This window comes from Pan paniscus, chromosome 10 (assembly GCF_029289425.2).
Source record: "Pan paniscus chromosome 10, NHGRI_mPanPan1-v2.0_pri, whole genome shotgun sequence".
NCBI classification, from domain to species: Eukaryota; Metazoa; Chordata; class Mammalia; order Primates; family Hominidae; genus Pan; species Pan paniscus.
In genome coordinates this window covers 55,495,917-55,518,535 of record NC_073259.2, presented here as the reverse complement: position 1 = coordinate 55,518,535, position 22,619 = coordinate 55,495,917, and the positions used below count along the sequence as shown (strand labels likewise).

At 39.1% G+C, this 22,619-nt stretch overlaps 1 protein-coding gene across 1 annotated transcript in view; it reads right to left on the bottom strand.

Moving 5' to 3' along the window:
• Positions 1 to 713: 713 nt before the first annotated feature.
• CPNE8 (copine 8) overlaps positions 714 to 22,619 on the bottom strand; it is a 280,364-nt gene continuing 258,458 nt past the window's right edge. The window contains exon 18 of the mRNA XM_063593096.1: positions 714 to 1,836. Coding sequence (XP_063449166.1) covers positions 1,828 to 1,836 — 9 coding nt within the window. The 3' untranslated portion in view covers positions 714 to 1,827. The remainder of the gene's footprint in view (positions 1,837 to 22,619) is intronic.

Genomic DNA, 22,619 nt, shown 5'->3' with positions numbered 1-22,619 from the left:
TGCATAGTCTAAATTTAAATTCTAACTCTATAACTTACCAGCTGTATAATATTGAGTGTGTTTGTTTCTTGGTATCTGTTTCCTCACATATAAAATGGGAAAAATAATAATGCCTACTTCATAGGGTGCTAATGAGAATTAAATAAAATACTACTTAATGTTAGGGTTAGAAAAGTGCCTGGCACATGATAGGTATTCAATAAATGCTAACTATTACTACTACTAATGCTATTATTATTTCCAGTACCTGGAATTATAATCTGTTCTATTAGTGTATGAACCAAACTTTCCTTTAGATTCTTGAAATAACTCCCCCAAATTCTTGCCTGATCACCACTTTCCTCTTTCCATCTCATCATTTCCACTGCTGCTAGCATTAACTTTATTTAATATTAAGTCTGGTATTGTTATTCTCCTTGTAAAACCTTTTAATGGCTCCCTATCATGTGGCTAAAATCTAAACTCTCTGGCATGGCAAACAAGGCCATTTTTTGTTTTGAGTTAATAGGTCATCGTCAAATGATGGCCTTTCCCCCATCTCATGCATGATAAAATTATAAAGCAGGAAGAGTGGTAGCTTGTTCCAGTTGTTCTGTCTTGTTATTGGATATCCTCTTTTATGATGTGATCTTATGGCATTGAAGTGTGGTCCTGTGTAAAAGTGGTTCTGTGTAAAATTTTTGAAGAAATCCACATTTTAGGTTAGTAAGTTATTAAAAATTATACTTTTTTATTTTATTTAATTCAGTGTGTTTAGATTCAGTAAGTCTGGAAATACTGTACAATAACGCTAATATGATAACACATTTATTTAGTTAAACGATACATTTTATAACCTGTTTTGACAGTGTAGGTGGCTAACAGTAGCACCAAAAACCCTTACATACTGGTATAGTCATCTCTAGCCCAGAATGTCCTACTCTGTTTCACACCTTTATATGACTGGCCTACTGGATTTCTGCATATAGAGATATCACAAATATTTTAAACTTGACAATAAAATATAGGTTTGACTTCCTTTGTTCTCTGTCCAGCCAGTTCTCCCAACCAAAACCTGGAATGCATTTGACATTTCTGCTTTTCATTCACCCCTAAAACCCAATCAGTCACAGATTGCTTCCTGATTGTTTTCAAAACTGTTCTGTCCTCTCCCTTCCAGCAATCATTACTCTCGTCACTTCTTTGGGTTCTCATTATTTCTTGTCTAGATTATTACAATGACCTCCCTTCCAAATCTCTCTGCCTCTAGACTTATTCCACTTGAGCTCATGCTATTTAAATGGAATCATTTTACTTTCCTGCTCAAGATCCCCAGTGGCCCTCCCGTAAAGCTTCAAAGACAAAATTCAAATTCCTCAATCTGAGATGTTTACATCTCATAAATCTTTCATAAATATTCTTCTGTCTACTTCTCTGGACTTACTTAATCCTATTTCTTTAAATATGCCATTTATTCCATTCATACCCAAGTGCTTGTATTTCCCTAAATGCTGTGCTGTTTCATGACTGTGCCAATTGTACTCTTAATCTCTTCGTCTGGAATGCCCGTATCCTGTTTTCTCTACTCGCTTATTCATTTGCTCAACTCCTTTCTACACATTTTAAAAATTAGCTTCAGTGTCCCTTTGTCTTTAGGGAGACTTACTTGATGTACGATAATTAAAAGATCTTCTGTGATCTATTAATCCTCCTTAAATACCCAGTTATAAGACAGTTTCCTGATATTATCAGCTTTCTTATCTCCATCATCCTCCTGAATGTGATCTTCTTGAAGGCAGGAGCCGCACACTGTTTATCTTTGTATGCTGTAATGCATTCACCTGACTGTCATTTAGTCTGTAAAGAAATACAAAGGTCCTTGTCACAGCGGCAGCAAGAGTTAGTAATTCTCAAAGGAAAGATAAGCAAGAGCATCCCTTCACTTTAGGAAGAATCCAGGTTTGATTATTTTAAGAAAGCTGTAATATCTCCTTATATTGACACTTGTTTGCTTACACTGACACTCAACAAATACATTTTCAATGATTTCATGCATGAGTAAATGACAAGAATTAAGTTCTACTGAAAAAGCTTCAAATGTCTCCCTATATAACGGGCCCTTCCCAGGATATACATTTTTAGATTCTGCAGGTAGAAGAACATCCCAGAGGAATGGTGCAATTCTAAGTTTATGACAATACAGACCAGGATCTGCTATGTCCATTAATAGCATGCGGATTCTAGTGATTCTAATTATCTACATGGGTGCCTCAGTGGCTGCTGCATTTTCAATATTTCTCACAGATGATTGTGATTGAAAAACAGACACAATCCATATGAACTTTAGTTTTTTCCAATTCTGTGAAGAAAGTCATTGGTAGCTTGATGAGGATGGCATTGAATCTGTAAATTACCTTGGGCAGTATGGCCATTTTCACGATATTGATTCTTCCTACCCATGAGCATGGAATGTTCTTCCATTTGTTTGTATCCTCTTTTATTTCCTTGAGCAGTGGTTTGTAGTTCTCCTTGAAGAGGTCCTTCACATCCCTTGTAAGTTGGATTCCTAGGTATTTTATTCTCTTTGAAGCAATTGTGAATGGGAGTTCACTCATGATTTGGCACTCTGTTTGTCTGTTGTTGGTGTATAAGAATGCTTGTGATTTTTGTACATGGATTTTGTATCCTGAGACTTTGTTCATATGGAACCAAAAAAAGGCCACATCACCAAGTCAATCCCTAAGCCAAAAGAACAAAGCTGGAGGCATCAAACTATGTGACTTCAAACTATACTACAAGCCTACAGTAACCAAAACAGCATGGTACTGGTACCAAAACAGAGATATAGATCAATGGAACAGAGCCCTCAGAAATAATGCTGCATATTTACAACTATCTGATCTTTGACAAACCTGAGAAAATCAAGCAATGGGGAAAGGATTCCCTATTTAATAAATGGTGCTGGGAAAATTGGCTAGCCATATGTAGAAAGCTGAAACGGGATCCCTTCCTTACACCTTATACAAAAATCAATTCAAGATGGATTAAAGACTTAAAAGTTAGACCTAAAACCATAAAAACCCTAGAAAAAAACCTAGGCATTACCATTCAGGACATAGGCATGGGCAAGGACTTCATGTCTAAAACACCAAAAGCAATGGCAACAAAAGCCAAAATTGACAAATGGGATCTAATTAAACTAAAGAGCTTCTGCACAGCAAAAGAAACTACCATCAGAGTGAACAGGCAACCTACAAAATGAGAGAAAATTTTCACAACCTACTCATCTGACAAAGGGCTAATATCCAGAATCTACAATGAACTCAAACAAATTTACAAGAAAAAAACAAACAACCCCATCAAAAAGTGGGCGAAGGACATGAACAGACACTTCTCAAAAGAAGACATCTATGCAGCCAAAAAACACATGAAAAAATGCTCACCATCACTGGCCATCAGAGAAATGCAAATCGAAACCACAATGAGATACCATCTCACACCAGTTAGAATGGCGATCATTAAAAAGTCAGGAAACAACAGGTGCTGGAGAGGATGTGGAGAAATAGGAACACTTTTACACTGTTGGTGGTTAAACTAGTTCAACCCTTGTGGAAGTCAGTGTGGCGATTCCTCAGGGATCTAGAACTAGAAATACCATTTGACCCAGCCATCCCATTATTGGGTATATACCCAAAGGACTATAAATCATGCTGCTATAAAGACACATGCACACGTATGTTTATTGCGGCATTATTCACAATAGCAAAGACTTGGAGCCAACCCAAATGTCCAACAATGATAGACTGGATTAAGAAAATGTGGCACATATACACCATGGAATACTATGCAGCCATAAAAAATGAAATGATGAGTTCATGTCCTTTTTAGGGACATGGATGAAATTGGAAATCATCATTCTCAGTAAACTATCGCAAGAAGAAAAAACCAAACACCGCATATTCTCACTCATAGGGGGGAATTGAACAATGAGAACACATGGACACAGGAAGAGGAACATCACACTCTGGGGACTGTTGTGGGGTGGGAGGAGGGGGGAGGGATAGCACTGGGAGATATACCTAATGCTAGATGACAAGTTAGTGGGTGCAGCACACCAGCATGGCACATGTATACATATGTAACTAACCTGCACAATGTGCACATGTACCCTAAAACTTAAAGTATAATAATAATAAAAAAAAATTACTATGATGAAGAAAAAAAAAGAAAAATAGACACAATCTTCCACTGAAGCAAAGAAGGAAAGTAGTATTTGTTTAGCAATAAACTACTGTTTTGTAGAGGGTCTGCTTATTCCATGTTTTTATGCCTATCCTCTCCTACACATAAATATATCAAAACCTAGAAGTTTAAAGATTTTTCTAACTAACCAGAGTTAAATGTGTCCTATTTTTATTTACCCAGCAGGCTTCATAAGATAAGAGTGCTTTTATAGCAATTACCTAATCCTTGCTTTGGCACAGATAGTCATCTACATGAAAGAGAAGAAATGTCTTGCAACTGGGCATTCCATCATAGATTTTCTGTGATATTGGTACTGGTTGAAAAGCACTGTATCTCTTTACATCTATAAATACCCCATACTTAGAAAAATGAATGAGCTATAAATAGTTTTGATGGAATTTATTTACTTAAAGGAAAAAAAGTAGTAGAATTTTTGTTAAAATACTAACATAGATGTAATGTTCTATGACACTAACAAAATAGAACTAGGTCCCTTTTATGTTGAGAATGTATAATTCCCAAGTAAAAGATGCTAAGAGCAGGTCTGGGTAAGTTAGATAAAACTTGCTCTTTTCTTCACACAAATTATCTAGTTAATTCCTTTATTTTTCACAATCTAATTATCCAAACAATAATGACTATGTGTCACTGATCTTTTAAAATGGATCAGGTCAGGAGCCAGTTTTATGAACTTAATTATTGTTCTCTGTCACTTACACTAGAAAGTAAGTTTCATGAGAGCAGGAACATGCTTTTGTTGCTCACAGCTGAATCTCCATTATCTTGTGCAGCTTCATAAACATACAGGTAATAGGTTCTCCTTAAATGTTTGATAAATGAATAAACAGCCTCAATTGAGTTAAAAGATACGGAAGTTAGGACAGCAATCCATCTCATAGGATTAAACAGGCAAGGCTTCATTACCTACTCAACTCATCCAAAAGGTTAAATAGGCAATAGAATAAACAGAACATACATAGTGTTGTTGACACTAATATCTGCACAGATGTGATTTTAGATAGTTATCTCTCTTTTGCAAATATATTATGCAATCCCAAACAGGGCAAGGTTAAAAGAGTAGAATTTCAGTAGGATGTTTTTAGGAGTACTAGGCAGAATTGTCTGTAAAAATATATTTAATCAGTAATCGGGAAGCAATGAATATTTTATAACAATAATTCCTGATAAAAAGCATTTAATTTAAAAAATGTTTTAACAGAGTTTATTTGAGCAAAGAACAATTCGTGATTTGGGCAGCCTCCTGAGCTAGAGTAGGCTCAGAGAGACTCCAGCGCAGCCATGTGATGGAAGAAGATTTGTGGATAGGAAAAGGAAAATGATGTCCAGAATATGGACATAAGGTACAGAAACAGCTGGATTGGTTACAGCTCGGCATTTGCCTTATTTGAGTATGGTTTGAACACTTGGCCCCCTTTGGCCAAAACTCATTGTTACAAGAGTAAGTTACAATCTGTTTATACCTCCATTTAGGTTATAATTTACTATGTATAGATAAACCTTTAATCTAAACTTAAAATATGTAAGGAGGCCTCTTTAGGCTAAACTTGATTTAACAATTTCCCCCTTTTAGTTATCCTCTCATTTTTGAGGTATTGACCAAAAGTTTAGTCATTGATGTCACTATCACCATCATAAATGTACTTATTTAGTCTTGAAACTCACTAGGAAATAGCAGAACAGTGGGTTTAGTAACACTTCTTATTGCCCATGGAAAAATACAGCGAGTATTACATAGATTCAGTTGTGGGGGATTAAGAGCAGGCTGCTTGACTAAAGCAAGTAGATTCTTTATGTAGCACATTCTTTGATCTATTTGATTCTGATTGGTTTGGTTCATGGGGACTCTGGCTAAGGAGCATACTCCAAACTTCTGGCATTATTTTCCTGATGGCCATAGTAGTCTACCTAGTGCATTGTATTCTCTCAAAGGTTGTAAATGTTTGCATGCAGCCATCTCTGGAATGTCAAATGGTCTTTCTTCAACTGGAATGGCAAGAGCTCAAAGAAATGTGTAATCCTGAGGGCACTGTAACCTATGAATGATGTGCTGAGACCAGAAATCCAAAATGATGGTAACTGAGAGTGATGCTAAGGCTCTATGTTTTAGTCATACTCTCACTTAAAGTGAGAACATGACTAAAAGGGGGAAAATTTAAAAACAAAATTATGGGAGGCAATTGTTTGGACTGAGGTTATACACTAGGCCCCAGCAGACTAGACCAAACCAAAATGGAGTCACTCATGCTAAATGCAACATAATCAAATGAAGGCTTTAAGGAAACATATTCTAGAACAGATCAGCTTTTGTTTTTCTTCTGTAAACAGAAGATTCCAACACAAGGAGATACATTCTACTCTAAACCTTACAACAAAAAGAGTATTCATTTTTGATATGTATTACAGACTTAATTGAGTAAGTCTTTGTTAAATAACTACTATGCATAAAGAAGAGTCCTAGGTGGAACAAGAGAAAGCATAAAAAATTATTCTCTACCAGCCCATTCAAGGGAGATTTTGTTCACCTTTCCTGGCTCACTTTTCTTCTCATACATTGCAAGTGTTAATTACTTTCTTTATTTAAAAATTTTAACTTTATCTGGGATATTGAAGTAATGTAGCACTTCCTGGAGTCATCACAGAACTTCACACATTATTGGTTTCTGTGATCAGTACATTACTTCGATAATCATATTTGGAACCCTTTCAAAGCAGAGACTGCATGATATATGTGAAAAAAAGTCATAGCAAATTGGATTTCAAACTAAGAAAGTTTAAAGCAGGATTTTTTCCATTGGTGTTGGATGTTAATGGAGGCTGTTATTGATCACAGTCTCCATAGTTATTTATGAGTAAGTCCTCTGGATGTGCAGATAAAAAAAATCAATGCCATTTGGCTATAGAGAAGATAAATTTAATTGTCCTATTAAGTTCAGGGCACTATATAAATGATGACAAGCCATCCAACCAACATGGATTCTGAAACTTGAATACAGTCATTTATTTTTTAATCCCATAAGAGCTTTAAAAAGTATCAGCCAGTGTCAGGCCTTGACTGGACTCTCTGGTTAAAAGAAAAAAAAGAGGATATTACAGTACAACATAATATAGCAGGGTACTTCAGAAGCACTAACAGGGGACTTTGGGAGCACCTAATGGGATGTTGTTCTCTCCAACAGAGAGAGAAGAAAAAATATGTCACACTCAAGAAATTGAAAGATTGAGTGGATCATAGGCATTAAGAGTGGTGGGGTGTGTGTGTGTGTGTGTGTGTGTGTGTGTGTGTGTGTGTGTGTTTGAAAAGGAATTAGTGAAGAGAGTAGGATGGATAAGTCTTAAACCTGCAGATGTAAACTGGAACCTGCATCAATAACAACTGCAGACTTTTTCCTAAGAGTGACAGGAAACTTTTGATGGAGTTAATGAGGGAGAACAATGTGATCAGACTGTTAGAGATCTCTGGCTGTAGTGTGGACAAAGAAGTGCAGCCACTGAGACAGAAGGGAAGTAAGTTAGATTGCTGTCAGAGTGCTTTTGGAGATTGAAGTCAGAAATAATAATGGTTTCATACAGGATGGTGCTAGTGGAAAATGAGAAAGTTGGTGGATTTGAGAGGTAGTTAAAATACAGAAGAGACAGGATGGATTGTGTGACAGGATATGGGGACAGAGAAAGGTTTAAAAGTGATTTCTGGTTTCTGAATTGATCATGTGCATTACTATTTGCAGAGCCAGTGATTATTTCCTCAATTTTGGCAATGGGTATAACTTGTCCTAACTCTCAGGTCCCAGTTGGGCCTCATCAGGAAAGAATTCACATTAAACACAGAAGCTTTAGAGTATGCTTTTGTCTCTCTTGCAAGTCATTATTCCAGGATATATGGTACTTTGGAACAGTGCTAGGGCATGGCAGATAAACAATTTGGATTTTCAACAAACCATCCTGAGGTATGAGGTGTATGAGAAGGTATATTGACTAAGGAGGTATATTGACTAAAGCAATTAAAAGACAAAGAACAAGACAAGTTTTCGGGAGAGGGTTTTTATAAACAGTTTCTCATTTAACAGTATATTTCAAACCTGTCTCAGGGGAATCCCTTAAGAAATTTGTATCAAGCAGATATTGAAGCACAGACAAAACTGTACTGTCTTTGTATATCAGATGCTTCCAAATATCTGTCTTTGTATTTTAATGAATAATAAGAAGTATTGGTTTAACACATAGCTACTTAACAACTTCTGGTTCATTCAATAATTCTATGGGTTGGACGTTGAGTTTAAAATAGACATTTTCCATGGCCTTTTAAACAAAGGGGAGGGCTGAGAAGATGAGAAGGAGATTTGAGCTCATTTTATTGGGGTCAGAATGGTTATAGCTTTAAGACATATGGGAAAATGCAGATTTAGTTGATGCCATTAGAATTATTTTCTAAGACTTTAGAATGACTGTTAGGATTTTCATCCCATAAAGTGGTAACAGTATTCAATCGATTAATTGAGCCAAGCCCAACACATATTCCTTGTTCATTCATTCATTCATTTGAAATCCGTCAAATATCCAGTATGAACAAACATTTAATAGGATATGATGTTTAAAGCCAAATAATAATGGGTATTTCTTTTTGAGAAGCATAAGTGTTATTAGAGGAGAACAGCCACTAACTCAACAATAACAGCACTGTATTGTAAACACTGTGATCAAGAAATACAAGAGAATGGCAGAATAAAAAGCCAAGTTTTGTTAATGAGTAAGAGTCAATTGGATGAAAGAAGTGAGGATTGAGAAAGATGAAGATGGAGAAAACTGCAGGCTCACAAGCAAGACGTCCAAAGGAACTATAGAAAGTTCCAAAGGATGAAAACAAAGGTTGTGTGGGGATGTTGTTGAGAAATGAGCCTGAACTCGCAGGCAGAACTTAGGCATGTATTGAGAGACGAGTATGCAAGCAAAGGGGTTTTGATTTTATCCTGAGAGCTGTGGGGAATTATTGAAGGATTTAAGCAGAGAGGTAACATAATCCCAATTGGCATAGTATTACAGAAAGTTGGCAATCCAAGCACGAACTGGGCATTAACCAGTTTTGGGAGATGGAGAATTGTGCTTGCAAGAATCCAACAATATAATAACATGTGTAGGTCACATTTGATAAATGGCAAACCTTAACTAAAGTGAAGAGTATGCAAAGCACCAGCAGAAATCATTCTGACAGTGCAGCAGATCTATGTAGAAAAAAAAAAAAGAAAGAAAGGAAGAAAAGTCATAGCAATAGAAAGACAAAATGTAAATGGAAAACAGTCTGAGCTACCTCCAAGGGTGTAATAAGTAGCTGAAGTAAATGGCTTGATACTGATTTGGCCAGAAAGTGCTATTAGACTTTCATCCCCAGCAAATGCCCCGTGGTCTTCTCAAACATTGAGGAAAAAAAATAACCAAATGTATACTGGGGTTTTCATGGGTCATTAAAAGTTAATTGCCAGTATGGTACACTTCCAGACATGATTATTTTCTACTATAGCTGTCTCGCGACACAAACACCTAAAGCAGGGAGGCTTTGGTTTCATATAATACTTAACTGAGAGATGAAGAGATTCTTTTTAATTATCATAGAAGCACTTATATATCAAAATGGGGCTAACTGCCTTCACTATAGGCCATATGCTTATTCAAAAAATCCTCTAATAATTCCACGCATTTACTCAAGTAAGTTATATAATGTAATAGTTTACGAAAACATTCCCAAACAAAGATAGCTGGCAAGATTGACTGAAAGTGGATTAGAACAAAAACAGAAATATATTTTTAAAAATTGTAAATCTCAACTTTCATTTATTTTATTTTTCTTTATCTCATTGCTTTTTATTTAAAAATAAATGAATACTTCTGCATTGTTTAGGAAACCAATGAAAAATAACAATGACAAAGGACTGTGAAATTCTATAAATTAACTAACATACCAATACAGGAAAAATTATTATCAGGATGCTGGCTGTGGACCAAGCAAGAATCCTGCCAAATTGTTATTTTGGCACACTTTTGCTTTTTACCACATATTTGAACTTAAAAAATGTTCGTTAATCTCCTTGTGAATTTTACTTTGTTCCCTAATTCTTTCTGCCCCTAAAAGTAGGCCAGCATATGACTCTTCGCCAGGGTCCTGTCCAAAAATCCTGGCCAATGCCTCTTTTTGCAAACCTTATCCTGTAATTATTCGATAATAAGAGTAGTGGGCTAAAGAGGGAATTTTGGTGAGCTGCTATACCTTTCAGAAATTTGTTGACCAAAAGTTTGTTGTTGAGAGTGCCATGGAAGAGATCAGGAAGATGCAGTAAACCAAGCAAAAGATGTTTATAGAGCAAGTAGTGTTTTATATTATCTGTAGTAATTGAAACTTCAGGTTAAAAAGGAAGTAATTCTTTTAGATTAATCTCTCCTAAAATATTGGCTCATATGGATTATAGCAGGCATTTTTTCCTCTGGATTTAGAAAAAAAATTATTGAAGTATAATTTATATGCCATAAAATTCACTCATTGTAAACGTAAAATTCATTGATTTTTAGTGACTTACAGAGTTCTGCAGCTATCACCACAATCCAATTTTAGAACATCATGTTTTGTTAAGTTTATTATTTCACAAACATTAACATGTTTAAGACCATTAATAGTCTAGGCAAAGTCTGCCCATAGGCTCAACTAATAGAGTGTCATCTTGTTAATGGGTGGATTGAACCCCTGAAGTCTGGTTACAGGAGGTAATGTGGCATCTCCTTGAGGAAAATCATTCTGAAGAAAGAAGCCAGAAATAACCAGTTTTATCAAATAACAACATATTGGTCAGCAGAGGGACCCATGGTTCTGTGTCCAACATGGTGTTTGTTATTAGAGATTTATTGCTTGTTCTACTCCCATATTGGACTTATGCCCAATAACATTTTGCCTGACATATATCATTAGGCACTACATAGATATTTGTTGGCTAAAATATTTATCAAATAAATAAATTGATTTATATAAAGAGATTAAATAAATGGGTTTGAGACAATAAAAATTATAACACAATTTAATATAATTTACTGCAACAGGAGAAGGAGGAAATTTCATCCACCCTACAACAAGACGTTGAGTGGGTATGGGCATCTAACAATACCATTGATTGAGCACAGTATGAAATGAAACTATCTGCAGAGAGATGATGCTACCTATGGACATGGCCAAACCCCAAGAGAAGGATTGGTGAAGGATTCAAAGAGGAGATGTGAAGAGTGTGATGTTGCATCTTCCTGAATGTGTCAACGTGATTGAGGGATTTCAGAAACCCATGGGGTGTGAGACCTTGCTCTCCTTCTCCACCTTCTTCTGAGCCACTCCTGCCCTTGCCCACTAGGCTCCTGCCTCAGTCACCCTCTTTCTGATCTGCTCCCATGACAAATTGTTCCCTCATCAGGGCCTTTTTGCTAGCTACTCCGTCTTCAAGGAATGTTCTTCACTTAGATCTTGAATGGCTGATTCTTTGTCTTCAGACTTCAGCTGACCTCTTGATTGCCCAGTCTAAAGTAAGCACCCCAACTATAGTAGTCTGTTTTTCATGATGCTATGAAGAAATATCCGAGACTGGGTAATTTATAAACAAATGAGTTTTAATTGACTCACAGTTTCACATGTGGGGAAGCCTGAAACAACTTACAATCATGGCAGAAGGCACCACTTCACAAGGCAGCATGGGAGAATATGAAAACTAGCAGAGGAAATGCCAGATGCTTATAAAACCTTCGGATCTCTCTCTCTTTTTTTTTTTTTTTTTGAGATGGAGTCTCGCTCTGTCACTCAGGCTGGAGTGCAGTGGTGTGATCTCGGCTCACTGCAAGCTCTGCCTCCCAGGTTCACACCATTCTCCTGCCTCAGCCTCCCGAGTAGCTGGGACTACAGGCATTCACCACCATGCCTGGCTAATTTTTTTTGTCTTTTTAGTAGAGACGAGGTTTCACCATGTTAGCCAGGATGGTCTCAATATCCTGACCTCATGATCTGCCCACCTTGGCCTCCCAAAGTGCTGGGATTACAAGCATGAGCCACCGCACCTGGCAAAAACCTTCAGATCTCTTGATAACTCACTCACTATCAAGAGAACAGCATGGGAAAAACTGCCCCCATGATCCAATTACCTCCCACTGTGTCCCTTCTATGACATGTGGGAATTACGGGCATTAAAATTCAAAAGGAGAGGCAACCCCCTTTGGGTCCCCTGCCATTGTATGGGAGCTCTGTTTTCACTCTATTAAATCTCACAACTGCACACTCTTTTGGTCCGTGTTTATTACGGCTTCAGCTGAGCTTTCGCTCGCTGTCCACCACTGCTGTTTGCCGCTGTTGCAGACCTGCCATTCACTCCCACCCCTCCGGATCTGGCAGGGTGTCCGCTGTGCTCCTGATTCAGCTAGGTACCCATTGCCACTCCCAATCAGTTTAAAGGCTCACCATTGTTCCTGCATGGCTAAATGCCCTGGTTTGTCCTCATCGAGCTGAACACTAGTTGCTGGGTTCCATAGTTCTCTTCTATGACCCATGGTTTCTAATAGAGCTATAACACTCACTGCATAGCCCAAGGTTCCATTCCTTGGAATCCATGAGGACAAGAACACCAGGTCAGAGAACAAAAGGCTTGTTGCCATCTTGGGAGCAGCCCACCCCCATCTTGGGAGCTCTAAGAACAAAGACCGCCCCCCGTAACATTTGGTGGCAACCATACAGGGATTCTCCAAAGTGGTAATTAATATTGCACCACTTTCACTGCTATTCTGTCCTATCCTCCCTTAGAATTGGAGGAAAATACCACGCACCTGTCAGCTAGTTAAAAACGATTAGCGTGGCTGACGGACTTAAGACTCAGGTGTGATGCTGTCCAGAGAAGGGCTTTCTAATAACCCCCAACCCTTCTGGGTTGGGAGCTTTGGTCTACCTGGGACCAGCTTCCACTCTCAATTTTCCTGGGGGAAGCTGAGGGCCAACTAGAGGCAGAAAGCTGTCATCCTGAACCCCCAGCATTGGCCGGTTGAGATCATGGCGCAGCCAGAAGTCTCTACTCAACAGTTGCCCATGCGTGCACCCCTACCTCTCCTTGTGACCCATACCACCTGGGTCCTGACCATGGATTTCTTCAAAGTGCAGCCCCAAAATTCTCCTTACCTCTGAATCTACTTCCTCCGATCCCTGCCTTCCAGATACTAATGTTTCAGACTTTCACTTCCTCTCCCAAGTATTAGAGCAGGTTGTATCTCCAAAGGGATCAAAGGAAGCTCTATGCTGTGTCCTTAGGCACCTAGGCTATGAACTCAAGGAGTCTTGTCCCTGGTGTTCCTGCAAATTTAGGTATATACCTCTTGACATGGGCAGTTATGTGGGACCCATTGCCCACCACCCTTGCCAGGGCCCCAAGTTTGCAAATGGCTAGGATAAAAGAGAGAAGAGAGAAAGAGAGACAAAGAAACAGAGACAAAAGGGGAAAGAGATAAAGAGAGAGACGGGAAAGAGAGAGGCAGAGAAAGAAAGAAATATACAAGTAAAGAAAAATCAGTGTACCTTATTCCTTTAAAAGCCAGGGTAAATTTAAAACCTGTAATTGATAATTGAAGGTTCTCTCCATGACCCTATAACACTCCAATACTACCTTGTTGTCAGCATAAACAAGGGCATAGCCTGAAAGCACTGAGACAACTGACAACCAGTAGCCTTCCTATCAGAAGTCCTTAACCCAGTAACCCACAGATGGCCCAAATGCATTCAATTGGTAGTGGCAACTGCTTTGCTAGCAGAAGAAAGTAGAAAAGTAACTTTTAGAGGAAACCTTATTGTGAGCACACCTCACCAGTTCAGAATTATCCTAAGTAAAAAAAAGCAAAAAGGTAGCTTACTAACTCAAAAACCTTAGAGTATGGGGCTATTCTGTTAGAAAAAGGTGATTTAACATTAACCACTAAAAATCCCTTAACCCAGGAGATTTCCTAACAGGGGATTTAAATCTTAATTACCATACAAAGGTCCAACAAGGCCTAGGAGGAACTCCCTTCAGGACAGGACGATAGATGTTTCCTCCCAGGTGATTGAGAAAAAAACACAATGGGTATTCAGTAATTGATAGGGAAACTCTTGTGGAAGCAGAGTTCGGAGAATTGCCTAATAATTGGTCTGCTCAAATGTGCAAGCTGTTTACACTCAGCCAAGCCTTGAAGTACTTACAGAATCAAAAAAAACTCTATCTCAATCCTGACTCAAAAGTTTACCTGCACTCTCTCTGAAATGAATTTGCATAAGAAATGTTGTTTATGGGAATGCATCTTGATGGGGCAGCTGGGTTGTTATGAAATACTCAGGAACCCAGCCCAGCTCTAGAATTCACCTCTGAGCACAAAGGCAATGTTGGGCACCACTGGTAAAGGACCAGTAGAATCCAGCAGCCCAGACCCATTTGTTTGTGGTCAAGAAAGGTGGGAAATGGGGTGCAGGACTGCTACATCGGTGAGCGTAACTAATCCAATAAGCAGAGGTCCATGGGTGGTTACGCACCCTGGAAAGGAATAAGCATTAGGATCATAGAGGATGCTCTAGGACTAATGCCCATCGGAAAATGACTAGGGGTGCTGGCATCCCTATGTTCTTTTTTCAGATGGGAAACATTTCCCCCAAGGCAAAACACCCCTAAGATGTATTCTGGAGAATTCGACCCAGTCAGAGTGCATGTACATTTCTCCCTGTCACACTTGAAGCAAATTAAAATAGACCTAGGTAAATTCTCAGATAACCCCAATGGCTATGTTGATGTTTTACAAGGGCTAGGACAATCATTTGATCTGACATGGAGAGATATAATGTTACTGGTAGATCAGACACTAACCCCAAATGAGAGAAGTGCCGCCATAACTGCAGCCTGAGAGTTTGGCGATCTCTGGTATCTCAGTCAGGTCAATGATAGGATGACAACAGAGGAAAAAGAACAATTTCCCACAGGCCAGCAGGCAGTTCCCAGTGTAGACCTTCATTGGGACGCAGAATCAGAACATGGAGATTGGTGCCACAGACACTTACTAACTTGTGTGCTAGAAGGACTAAGGAAAACTAGGAAGAAGCCTAATAAATTATTCAATGATGTCCGCTATAACACAGGGTAAGGAAGAAAATCCTACAGCCTTTCTGGAGAGACTAAGGGGGGCATTGAGGAAACATACCTCTCTCTCACCTGACTCTTTTGAAGGCCAACTAATCTTAAAGGATAAGTTTATCACTCAGTCACTGCAGACATTAGAAAAAAACTTCAAAAGTCCACCTCAGGCCCAGAGCAAAACTTACAAACCCTATTTAACTTGGCAACCTCAGTTTTTAAAAATAGAGATCAGGAGGAGCAGGTTGAATGGGACAGACGGGATAAAAAAAAAGGCCACCGCTTTAGTCATGGCCCTCAGGCAAGCAGGCTTTGGAGGCTCTGGAACAGAGAAAGGCTGGGCAAATCAAATGCCTAATAGGGCTTGCTTCCAGTGCGGTCTACAAGGACACTTTAAAAAAAGATTGTCTGAATAGAAATAAGACACCCCCTCGTCCATGCCCCTTATGTCAAGGGAATCATTAGAAGGCCCACTGCCCCAGGGGACAAAGGTCCTCTGAGTCAGAAGCCAATAACCGGATGATCCAGTAGCAGGACTGAGGGTGCCCAGGGCAAGTGCCAGCCCATGCCATCACCTTCACAGAGCCCTGGGTATGCTTGACCATTGAGGGCCAGGAGATTAACTGTCTCTTGGACACTGGCATGGCCTTCTGAGTCTTACTCTCCTGTCCCGGACCACTGTCCTCCAGATCTGTCACTATCCGAGGGATCCTAGGACAGGCAGTCACTAAATACTTCTCCCAGCCACTAAGTTGTGACTCAGGAACTTTACTCTTTTCACATGCCTTTCTAATTATGCCTGAAAGCCCCACTCCTTTGTTAGGGAGAGACATACTGGCAAAAGCAGAGACTATTATACACTAGAATTAGATTAAGGAAAAAGGGTAAATATATATACAGACTCTAAGTATGCTTACCTAGTCCTCCATGCCCACGCAGCAATATGGAGAGAAAGGGAATTCCTAACATCTGAGGGAACACCTATCAAACACCAGGAAGCCATTAGGAGATTATTATTGGCTGTATAGAAACCTAAAGAGGTGGCAGTCTTACACTGCCAGGGTCATCAGAAAGGAAAGGAAAGGGAAATAGAAGGGAACCGCCAAGCGAATATTGAAGCCAAAAAAGCCACAAGGCGGGATCCTTCATTAGGAATGTTTATAGAAGGACCCCTAGTATGGGGTAACCCTTCTCAGAAACCAAGCCCCGGTACTCAGCAGAAGAAATAGAATGGGGAACCTCATGAGGACATAGTTTCCTCCCCTCAGGATGGCTAGCCACCGAAGAAGGAAAATACTTTTGCCTGCAGCTAATCAATGGAAATTACTTAAAACCCTTCACCAAACCTTTCACTTGGCATTGATAGCGCCCATCAGATGGCCAAATCATTTACTGGACCAGGCCTTTTCAAAACTATCAAGCAGATAGTCAGGGCCTGTGAAGAGTGCCAAAGAAATAATCCCCTGCCCTTCAGGTCATACATTTCAATCCCTGTATCTTTAACCTCCTTGTTAAGTTTGTCTCTTCCAGAATCAAAGCTGTAATACTACAAATCATTCTTCAAATGGAGCCCCAGATGCAGTCCATGACTAAGATCTACCGTGGACCCTTGGACCAGCCTGCTAGCCCATGCTCCAATGTCAATGACATCAAAGGCACCCCTCCTGAGGAAATCTCAACTGCACAACCCCTACTATGCCCCAATTCAGCAGGAAGCAGTTAAGAGAGCGGTCATCGGCCAACCTCTCCAATAGCACTTGGGTTTTCCTGTTGAGAGGAGGGACTGAGAGACAGGACTAGCTGGATTTCCTAGGCCAATTAAGAATTCCTAAGCCTAGCTGGGAAAGGTGACCACACCTACCTTTAAACACAGGGCTTGTAACTCAGCTCACACCCAACCAATCAGGTAGTAAAGAGAGCTCACTAAAATACAAATTAGGCTAAGGAGCAGGAGGTAAAGAAATTGTCAAATCATATATCACCTGAGAACACAGGGGGAGGCACAATGATTGGGATATAAACCCAGGCATTTGAGCAGGGAATGGCAACCCCCTTTGGGTCCCCTCCCATTGTATGGGAGCTCTGTTTTCACTCTATTAAACCTTGCAACTGCAAACAACAACAACAAAAAAGAGATTTGGGTGGGGATGCAGCCAAATCATATTACAAACACTTCCTATTATATGACTTAGTCTATTTTCTTCCTCATACTTATCAGTATACACTAATAGCTTATATATTTATTTTTATATGTTTTATGTTAGAAGAAACATAACTGAGGGATATAACAGAGCAAATTGATTTAGGTGAAAAGTTTAAAGTTATTGATAAGTTTTGGCTGTGTCCCCACCCAAATCTCATCTTGAATTGTAACTCCCACAATTCCCATGTGTTGTGGTAGTGACCCAGTGGGAACAATTGAATCATGACAGTGGGTCTTTCCTGTGCTATTCTTGTGATAGTGAATAAGTCTCATGAGCTCTGATGGTTTTATAAAGGGAAGTTTCCTTGCACAAGCTCTCATTCTCTCTTGCTTGCCACCATGTAAGACATGACTTTGCTCCTCCTTTGCCTTCCACCATGATTGTAAGGCCTCTCCAGCCATGTGGATCTGTGAGTCAATTAAATGTCTTCCCTTTACAAATTATCCAATCTCGGGTATGTCTTTATCAGCAGCATGAAAACAGACTAATACAGTTATTTTATAAAAATGTATTTCTATGACATCCCAAGAGTTCATCCAGCTCTGCTGTTAAACAGATTTAGTAAGAGAAGAGAAGACTTGCTATCCTCCAGGTCAATCCACCCTGAAATTAAAGGATTCTAAGTTTTTTAAAAAACTATTTTGGCTGGGCGTGGTGGCTCACGCCTGTAATCCCAGCACTTTGGGAGGCCGAGGTGGGTGGATCACAAGGTCAGGAGATCGAGACCATTCTGGCTAACACGGTGAAACCCCATCTCTACTAAAAATACAAAAAGTTAGCCAGGTGTGGTGGCGGGCGCCTGTAGCCGAGCTACTCATGAGGCTGAGGCAGGAGAATGGGGTGAACCTGGGAGGCGGAGCTTGTAGTGAGCTGAGGTAGCACCACTGCACTGCAGCCTGGGCGACAGAGTGAGACTCCGTCTCAAAAAAAAAATATATATATATATATATATATATATATTTCTTATGTTGACACAAAATATACTTTCTTACAACTTTACAACTAATCCTGATTTTTCCATCTAGAGTTATGTAAGTCTATACACCATATTTATATTATTTTTTTCAATATTTGATGGAATATATGTTATAGCAGTTTCAATCTTTAGGAATGAGAATGTTTTCAGGTTCTGAAGGGATAGTTTCTTTTCTAAAAGCAATAACAATAGTGTTTTTATTTTTTAAATGTCAACTTTTATTTTAGATTCACTGGTACATATGTAGGTTTGTTACATGGGTATATTGCATAATGCTGAGGTTTTGAGTACAATTGAGCCTGTCACCCAGGTGGTGAGCATAGTACCCAATAGGTAATTTTTCAATCCTGCTCTCCTCCCTCCTTTCTCTCTCTTGTAGTCCCCAGTGTCTACTGTTCCCAAAAATATGGTTTCTTGAGAGTTTATTAACATATCTAGGAAACAATAGCCAAATAAATAACATTATAAGACAAAGCATAAACGAGAATGTACTAAAGTTACTAAAATGGTTAATTGGTCCTTCATATTGCTTCATAGAAATGGGGGGGTAGAAGTCTTAGGCATATGGCAGAGCAGATGCAGACTCAATAAGGTTGGTTGGCTGGTGTCTGGTAGGCAAAGGTCTTTATCCACTGAAAGAAGTTTGAGGCTTTCAGAGTTATTTCACTTTAACCTACAATATTTCATGCCCAAAATATCTTTCTACTGGCTTGATTTTTTTACATGGAGAAATGATTTCCATCATAAGAAAGGGAAGAAACAGTCTCTGAGCTATTTGCAATACTCCTTATATCAAAAAGGGATCACGTCACTGAAATCTCTGTTGAGCTTTATGCTTTTCCTGGTAAAGTTAGTAGAATGGGTGAAATACTTAAACATTTTCTTTTGGCTGGGCACAGTGGCTGAGACCTGTAATCTCAGCACTTTGAGAGGCTGAGTAGGTGGACCGCTTGAGTCAAGGAGTTCAAGACCAGTCTGGGCAACATGGCAAAACTCCACCTCTATGAAAAAATATTAAAAGAAAAAAATTAGCTGTGTGCCTGTAGTCCCAGCTACTTGGGAGGCTAAGATGAGAAGATTGCTTGAGTCCAGGAGGCAGAAGTTGCAGTGAGTCAAGATCATGCCACTGCACTCCTGCCTGGGTGACACAGTCAGACACCATCTCAAAAAAAAAATATTTTGAGTTAAGTTTTATGCATATGGTTCTGGTCTACTTTTATAGTTTCTACTCAATGGACATTCAATTCATTTTAATTTGCATTTATTGAGTTCTAAATGTCTGCTAGGCCATGTGTGCCTGTGGATAATTCACACAAAGATTCAGTCCCTATCCTCAGGAAGCTCACAATATGGTGAGGAAAACAGACATGTATGTGGGGAAATATGCATGTTAGAAGCACATCTGTGGATGGGAGTAAACTTTATTTGTTGTTTATCAGAAATTCAAATTTAACTGAACATGATGTATTTTATCTGGTAAACGTAGGTGCAACATTATCACTGATGAAGTTATCATTGTCAATGGAGAGTATGACTTGTGGCAGAATGGCCCCCTAATAACTTCAGAACTAGAGAGATGAACCCAGGCACAGCATGACTCCAGGCAAGCCTCCCCACTACAAATTTAAAACCTGTTCCTAGAGAAGCAGAAGTGCAAACTCAAGTAAATGCTGCCACCCCAAAATAAACGTTAGATGTAAGGATAAGAAAAACTGAAAGTAATAGGATGGAGGTAGAGTTTAGATATACTAATTTCAGACCAATAAGCTCTAAGGCAATAAGCATTTTTAGGTATATACCTAATAGCAATGGATGTGTATTTTTATTAAAAGTAATGTACAATATTAGTCATAAAGCTTTCTTCATAATATTCAAAGCTGAAAATAACCCAATGTTCATGAAGGAGAAAAACAAATTGTAATATATTAATACAAGGAAATACTAAACAGAATTGAGAAAAAATTTTGCAATGTGCTTATAATTTTTGTACTTCTAAATATATTTTACTTCAATTAAAAAGTTACTCAAGCAATGTGCTTATAATTTTTGTACTTCTAAATATATTTTACTTCAATTAAAAAGTTACATAAAATAAAGGAGGAAGAGATTCTTATGCACAGACACCTAAGCAGGGCTTTGGAGGCTGAGTAGGAGTGAGAATGTGAAAGAGTTGGCATATGGAATGCATGAAGTATGAAATGGAATGGGGTATTTGTAGAACCGCATGCACTTTAATGCAATTTGCCTTCTGTGTGGTAAGGAGAAGTGGAAGGAGAGGAGGCTGGAAATACAGGTAATGACAGCTTAATGTGGGCTTGAAGGTCATGTGTTTCAGGTGACTCTAATGACTCAACTCACTCTCTTAGCCTCATGTCCCATTTCAGCCATGGCTGGCTTCCATACTGACTTCAACTTATTTTTGTAGATAGTGTCTTACCTCAAGCAGGTACTGCAGTTTTTTAACTTTTCACCCTGGAAAGGCTCTCATCCCATAGAAACTCAAATGCTCTTTCCTCATGCCTACATAGGCAGCCCAGACAGTGCAGGCAACCCTAACCAACAGGAGATGGGAACTTAAAGATAAATACTTGCAGTTGGTCCTCATGGAGACAATTCTGAGAAGGGAACATATTATGCTCAGAAGTTGAGGGGACAAGTGAGAGCTTTGTTATCTTCAGTGGTGAGCTTGATAACCTACTCTTGTAATGGATTTCCCTACTTCCTCCCTCTCCCAAGTTCCTTACTCCTGCCCCAGGAGATTGCCTTCCTAATGAACTACATGCACCCAGGTCTTGGTCCCAGGCTCTACTTTAAGAGGAGAACACAAACTAAGGCTTCTGGATTCTATCTTGCAAGGTAGTGGAAACTACCTCTAGTCAAGGGGGGGCTGCACAGAGCCAGGCAGGATAATGAGCAACAATGCAGGCACGGGACTCCTTGGGAGATGGTTTGGGTCTTTGAGTGTCCAGAGGAATCACCCCTGCTTCTCTGAAGCAATAAAAATAGGACAAAGGAGGAACGCAGATGGAAGATGAAGCCTGAATTTTATTTCTGACAAAGGTCATATAGGAGAATGACTAATATATTTAGGCAGATAAGTTACCAGTTGATTAACCTCAACTAGACAGATTGACTCTCAACAGGGTTAGGGCCATAAGACTTCCCCACTGCAAACAGAGTCTGCCCCTAGGGAGGCAGAGTAGAATGCCGATACACAGGCTGTAAAAAAAAAAAAAAAAAAAAAAAAAAAAAAAAAAAAAAGAGAGAGAGAGAGAGAGATTGTTCCAGTAATCAAGAGAATGCAGGAAAGCTTTGTTGAAAAGTAGCATTTGAGCTGAGGATTGGTGAGTGAGCAGAGTTTTGACAGGGGAAGACAGAAGGTTACATGCAAGACAGTGCTTTCTAAGCGATTAAATGCTAAACCAAAGTCATTACTATACCAATGGTTATAGAAAATAGATTATCTAACGGGGGATGCAGGTAGGATTTGGAGTGTTTATTCATTTCTTCTTAGAAAGTTAAATGGAATTCAGTCTTATCAACTAGTGGGTGGAATTTCCAACTAAAATATCAATATGTAAGAACTACAGTCCTCCACATTCCTTTCCCACAGTCAAATTCATATTCATTAAATCCTTCTTGCTTGTTGCTAAGCAGATGATGTAAGAATATATTAAAAATCATAAATATTAGCACAGTAGGATTTGCAAGTCAACGTGTCTTGTTACGAATGCAGTTGGAAAGTTCTAACCTCCTGAATTCTTGTCCACATTCTGTGCAGGTCATTAGTACTTCCTCCAGGGTACATAAAATCAGCACCAGAAAAGGCAGTAAATGCTTGTTAGCATTGCCATTTCTTCTGTACCCCTTGCCCTTGTTTATTATCTCCACTTTTACTGATGCCTACACATATATGATGGCACATGCATAAGCGAAGGCATGTATTCACCCTCATATGCATACATGCACAATCCACTTGGAAACACACACAGACACAGCTAAAATGCAAAGGTAGGGATTTAGAATACCTTTCCGCTACTTAAATAT